Here is a 6,489-nt window from a genome sequence, read left to right as displayed (position 1 = left end):
TGCATTTGTTTAAATCGTAAATAAAATCTATCCAAATTTAACCTAAGAAACCTAACATTTTATTTTACTTTATATTTTTCTTTTGATGCAATTCAATTTACAAAAGAAGTTAATAAAAAAATCAGGTCAAAATACAAAGAAGAGACTTTTGAGCATACATGTCCATCAAGTGATATAAAAAATGTGAAAGTGCTTTGATCATGCTCTTCTTAGGACTGAGCTTTGGGGGGAAACAGAGTGAAAATGGATTGAAGAGTTGACTGTGCACTGCAATCTTTTGGGTAAGGCTTGTGATCTCACAAATTCACCATCCACCCAGAACAGTATTTTATGCTGTAGAACTGAGTGTGGTGACTGGTAAATAAACATTAGCATTGGTTTAATGTTTTAAGAAAAATAATTTGAGGTGGACAGTTTGCCTGAGGTGTAGAAAGGTCAAATCAAACAATATTAAAACAGTGTTCAGAAATGTTGTGAAGCTGTGGGAGAAACCAGGCAAGAAGAAGAAATACACATTTATAGCCTGTCCTCTAAAAGGCAGCAGTCTCTATGCACCTCATATTACCTAAGATCATTTCAAATGTGTTGCTTTTAATGGTGGCAGATCAGACATTTAGGATGTAATCCACTCTGGATGCCAGTGATGCTCCAACTACAAGTGTTATAAGCAGGATGGATGACCTACAAACTTGACAGTTATGGACATTCTATGCAACTCCTGCCCCGAATCATAGAATAATAGGGGTGGAAGGGGCCAAGAAGTCCATCCAATCCAACTTCCTGCTGGCACTGGACACCAGTTACACCACCCTTCTCAGATGACTATTTTCTTCCTGAATGCCCCTAGCGTGGAAGACCTCACAGCCTGCAACACGCTTAGGCAACCAATTTTGGCCATCTAAGTGTCACACATTGCAACAACAGGAAAGGAGACTGAGGCACCACTGTGATGCTTCATGTTATGATGGAATTCATCTCTTCCCATTCCCACCACCCAGAATGCCACCTGAAACTGTTTCCAAGGAAGGTCACTGGAAGATGCTAGAAACACATTTGTTTAATAGTCCTAGATCAAAGCCAAGGAAATGATAACCTTCAGACAAGCAGCCAGTCTAATAACACACAGTCCAAGAATCAAGTTCCATTAAGGCGGTCAGATTTAAAGAGCAAGGCAAAGTCAAGGAAGATGGATGAAAGTACCTGGGAAACACAGCCAAACAAGAGACAAGGACAACAGCAGATATAGGCAGGAACCAGGCCATATGGTCCAGAGCAGAAAAGAGTCACAAAACCACTTGGGTTGCTATAGCAAATAGCAGGAATGCTGTGAGGCCTTTTATGCTGGTCTCCAGGGCCTCCAGCTGCACTGCATAATTGCTCCTCAGCTGTTCCCTGCAAGCACCTGCAAAGGTGTTCCTGGTTCTACAGCACGTGCAGGATCACTCAGGCCCTAGTCCTGACACCCTCTAATAAAAGGTAGCTCTATCATGCTTAGGCTCTACATATGTCCTGATATCCAGAAGCCACCAAGGCAGCAATGACTAGGTTCCAACAACACAATTAACTTGACTATGGAATTGTTGTTGAATTGTGGCTTGTTGTTAAAATGTTGAAAGATGGGATATTTTGTTGTCTGGACCCAGCTGTGCGAACAAGCTAATGCTTGTTAACCACATACAATCTGTGAAGAGAACCCATGGGTTGTTGTTGGGTTGTGAACAGGGTGTGATTTACTGTTTCATTATCTTGGGTTCAGCCAATGTGCTAATTCACATTTCAACAACAATCCATGGTGCCATGATAACCCACACTCTTTCAAAACTCAACCCTTGAGTATGGGTTTGTATGTTGTCTGAGGCCCTCCTTTCAAGAAGCATTAATTTGTTGTCATGATTCTGCCCCCTTTGGTAATCTATGAGTACTTTACTCATCACCCTCCAGGGCTTCTCCCATGAGCATTTATGTGGCTTTACAAAAAAAAAAAAAAAAAAAACCTATAATGAGCTTTTAAAGGGCTAACATGCTATAAAAAACACAAAATCAGCATGCATTTTCATAATTCTGCTTATGCTTGGGCAATGAAACATATAGAAAGGCAAAGAAGGAAAACCTTGCAGGGGAGGGAACTTGCAAAAAAGCTGATCTTAAGCCCACAAAGAACTTGGCAGCAGAACCCTCAGTAAAGTGGTGGGTTAAAATGGGTTAAGAGTCTCATGCAGAGAAGTCCCTCAGCACAGTCACCAGCTCATATAATCAGGCAGCAATGGTGATGGAAGAAAATCACCAGCAGTAGCGCTAGCTAACTTTTGGTCCAGCACAAATATTGGTGGAACCGTCAGAGCTTTTCCCCCAGAAATTTCTCCTATTAGAAAAGGTGTAGCGGATACAGAAATGTTAGGTAATAGGCAGAGTTCCTAATGTTTCCTTGCTTGGAATCCTAATAGCTTTCAGAAGGAGTTGGATTCACTGGCACAATTCTACATCTAGAATAATGGGTAGTGCAACTAGGATCTCTGTCATGGTGCCCACAGGCACCAATATGCCCATGGACACCTTTCTTGACACCAAAAGGCCCCTCTTGTTTTTCATTTTATTCCTTATTCTTAAAATAAAAATTGAAAGTCTGGCATGCCACAGAGTATCGTTTTTATTTGGAATGAAAAGAGCACTTTTGTGTTTCAGAGCATTTCTTTGTATGAACCTCTCTTTCTTTTATATGCAATCCTCTGATGACATCGCAACAGCACTTAAGATATTTTAAACTATGCGTATGAGAAGCAGTTCATAGAACCTTTTTCCACTGATTTTTTGGTGGTATCTGTGTGATTGCTTATGAAAGGAAGATAACTTTTTGTTTGCCAAAGGCCAGATTATTAATGATTAACTCCAGCAATGCAATCACTAACCTCCAAGGTTTTATTTGTTTGCTTGCTTTATTCATACAGTTTGTAGACAGGCTTTTAGTCAAGAACACAGCAGTTTACTCTGTAATTCAGAATCTTTTTTGGTCTTGTAACATTTGATGTACATGTGCATCGGAAGCAAGAAGAAACACCTCTCTGAGTAGCAAAAGGCAATAGTCAAGGGGTTTGATTCTCAGCAGCCTAACATGTCCCGGAAAAGCAGTACCACCCCAGCAGGTGAGTGAGGGGCTATTGGATAGAGGAAGCTTAGCATAATCTGATAAAAAGCTCTGGACTGAAGGTCCCATTTGGCTTATGAAAGGAAGGAAGGAGATTATCAGTCTGGGAGAAGGTTTGGTATATTATTTTCATAGACCATGTCCAATGTTAGCATGACTGACCCTCTGTCCTGTGTTCAGAATATTATTATAATAAAAGCATAGACTAAGGGTGTTCCTAGACAAGACTTTTCTCCTGTAAACACTCTGCCTCCAACATGGAACTTCATACAGCAGCCAGGGAGACTTATTTATTTATTTATTTCAAACATTTTTATGCCGCCCCCATCGCAACGAAGCCTCGGGGCGGCTCACAACAGAAACAAAATACATAAATAAATAACAATATAACAATAAAAAAATTATTTAAAAACCTCCGGTGCATCTCAGCTAAAAATTTAAAATCCGATAAATACAAATAATTTAACAATTAAAATAAGTTTTAAATAAAAAGGTCTTAGCCTGGCGTCAAAAAACAAATAACGACGGTGCCAGGCGGACCTCTCTGGGGAGCGCATTCCATAGATGGGACGCCACCACAGAGAAAGCCCTCCTCCGGGTACTCACCCTCCTAATATTTAACAGACTTTAACAGATTCAACTTATAACCATCCTATATTTTCCCACTTCTCTTCCAGTCTTTTTTCTTATTGTAAAAACAATCTAGTAAGGAGGAAACAATGGAAGTGTGCAATGCTCTTTGTTTGGTAGTACTAGGAGGATTCTGTAGGAAAGCACCCAAAATAATTCTGGAACAGCTTAGAATCAAACACAAAGGAAGGGTAAAAAGAAGGAAAAGGAAACATCGTGTGGGACAGAGATGGTCACTATTGATCATGGTATGGGAGGCAGGTAAGATTCCACTCCTCTACTGTCAGTAATATAACACATATTTTTTCAAATAGGAGCTGTTTTAATTGATTCCCCTATGTATATTTCATACCTATATTTCATATTGTTGTATCTTGGGCACATCATGAGATGGCAAGGCTCACTGGAGAAGACAAACATGCAAGAGAAAGTTGAAGACTGAAGAAGAAGAAGAAGAAGAAGAAGAAGAAGAGGAAGACTAACAATGAGACAGATTGGTTCCATAAGGGAAGCCGCTGCCTTGTAGCTGAGTAGCTGAGCAGGGCTATTGAGGACATGACATTCCGGAGGGTACCCATTCATAGGATCTCCATAAGTCAGCATGTAACAATAACATCCATAAATGTTCAGCTTTCTTGTGATCTGTCTCACTTCTGGAACTTGATGATATTAGCTCAGATTCAATGAATTCTAATTCATTTCAACTGGATAGCCATAACATGGTTACAAACTTGCAGGAAATGCAATGGCAAGTCAAGAGAGTGCACAGCATTGATGGTATCTCACTATAGGCATGCAATAGAAACCATGAAATTGGAGGTGATTCAAAAGTTCAGGAACATTTTTTCTGAGCACTTCTTTATTAATTTCAATTAAGGGCGTGTCAAAGTGGATGAGGATTCAGAGATCATGGCTGTGAGAAGCAACAGAGTGGTGCTGGATAATTCTGTTGGCCCTGCAGAGATTGTCATCAGCAATGGCAAGATAGTTGATATCGTGCCAAAGAGAAACTGGACCAGACCCAGTGGAGAAAAGGTATGGACTTACTGATTGATTAATGGATTCTTATACTTCCTTTCAACATCAAGTTACCAGGAGGGCTTAAAAATAAAACTGGGGAAAAAGTTAATGGAAGCATTAAAAATGGACATAGATGCATTTTTAACAGCCTGGAGAATACAAGGGATTTGACCTGCTGAAGAAATAGCAGAATAGGTCATGGGTGAGCCTTTGTAGGGAAAGAATTCCAAAGTGAGGATGCCAACATTAGAAGTGTTTAAGCAGCATTTTAAATGTTAATATTATTGAATTTTATCTGGCCAGGGCGGCTTATTTCATATTGTATAATTGTATTTTATTTTAATGTATATATTTTAATTTTTACTTATGATGATCTAACTTATTGTTGTAAGCCGCCCCGAGGCTTCGGCGAATGGGGCGTCATAAAAATGTTTTAATAAATAAATAAAAATAAAAAAGTGCCCTCTGCCCAGTTGTCATCTTTCTCAAGTTGGATGGCAGGGGTGCCTGGAGAACAGCACTGGCAGATGACTAGAAAGGCTGATGTAATATTAGGCATTTCTTTGGGTACTTGGGTCTCAAACAGAGATATTGCTAGCCCTAGACCCCCATTCCCAGTTTCAAATCTATTTCCCAGATATATTCCACAGAACCAAGAACGTCTATTGATCCCGGGAGCAATTTTCAGGAGATATTTCAGCTGGGGAGGGAAGGGTTATCTCTCACCCTCCTACATGTTGCAAGAACCCCTACCCCCAAAAAAGCTCCTCTCACCCCGCAAGGCAGTTAAGTAAAATCAATTAGTTAGGGATGATCAGGGTGCAAATTAGTCAAAGAATTTGTTATTTAAGAATATTTGGATGAGAAATCAATTGTTGGCTGTACTAGTAATTATTTTTAAAATTGTATATATAGATACAAATGCAGATTTTTCTCCTATAGGCCTGGGTCCCAAATATTTTATGTGGGTAGCAATATTCTTGGTTTCAAGCCATAGAAGTCTTTATAGGTAAGCAGCAATATCTTAAACTGAGGTTGCAAACATGCTGTGGGCCACTGGAGTTCTTTCAATAACAACAAGATGTGTTCCCAGTAACAGGTTCATTTGTATGCTAGCAGCTAAGTTCTCTACGAACTGCAGTTTCTTGGCTGTCTTTAAAGGCAGCCTCACATTTAATGCATTAGATCAGTCTACATGGAAGATTACCAGAGCATGGCAAAACTACTCTAAATTAATCAGGGAAACAAACTAGTTCAAGGATAGGAGAAGGAACTAAACAGAGTACTCTATGTTTATCTGGTGAGAAGGAATAGCATCCATAGGACAAGTGGAACAACTTGCCCATAAAGTGCGATAACATAGCTTTATTTAGGTCAATGGTAAAACTGACGGATTGACTGAAAATTAAGATTAAATATACCCTTAAAATGTTGTTTTTATATAAAAAGTCCAATATTAGATAGCACTGACATCCTGAAATATTTCATGTGCATATAGACTTCACCCCTCCCCACATCACCACCAAAATGTTTTCTGGTGTTACTGTACTTTATTGATGCTAAATTTTAAGTCAGGTTTAGATTATTCTTACCCCATGGTTCTCTGCAGGCCCAGACTAGCTGCTTCCCCATAGAAGGATATCATGAGCATAACTTACATTTGCTAGGTATCTTTCATCCTTCAAAACTAGCCTTCC

At 39.5% G+C, this 6,489-nt stretch overlaps 1 protein-coding gene across 1 annotated transcript in view; it reads left to right on the top strand.

Annotated features, from left to right (window-relative positions):
- Positions 1-2,959: 2,959 nt before the first annotated feature.
- Positions 2,960-6,489, top strand: part of LOC123033366 (allantoinase, mitochondrial-like) — a 21,505-nt gene continuing 17,975 nt past the window's right edge. The window contains exons 1-2 of the mRNA XM_044449974.1: positions 2,960-3,140; positions 4,650-4,807. Of these exons, the coding sequence (XP_044305909.1) occupies positions 3,110-3,140; positions 4,650-4,807 (189 nt within the window). The 5' untranslated portion in view covers positions 2,960-3,109. The remainder of the gene's footprint in view (positions 3,141-4,649; positions 4,808-6,489) is intronic.

This window comes from Varanus komodoensis, unplaced genomic scaffold, assembly GCF_004798865.1.
Source record: "Varanus komodoensis strain SLA01 unplaced genomic scaffold, ASM479886v1 scaffold1, whole genome shotgun sequence".
In the NCBI taxonomy this organism is placed as follows: Eukaryota; Metazoa; Chordata; class Lepidosauria; order Squamata; family Varanidae; genus Varanus; species Varanus komodoensis.
This window is presented reverse-complemented; position numbering and strand designations above follow the sequence as displayed.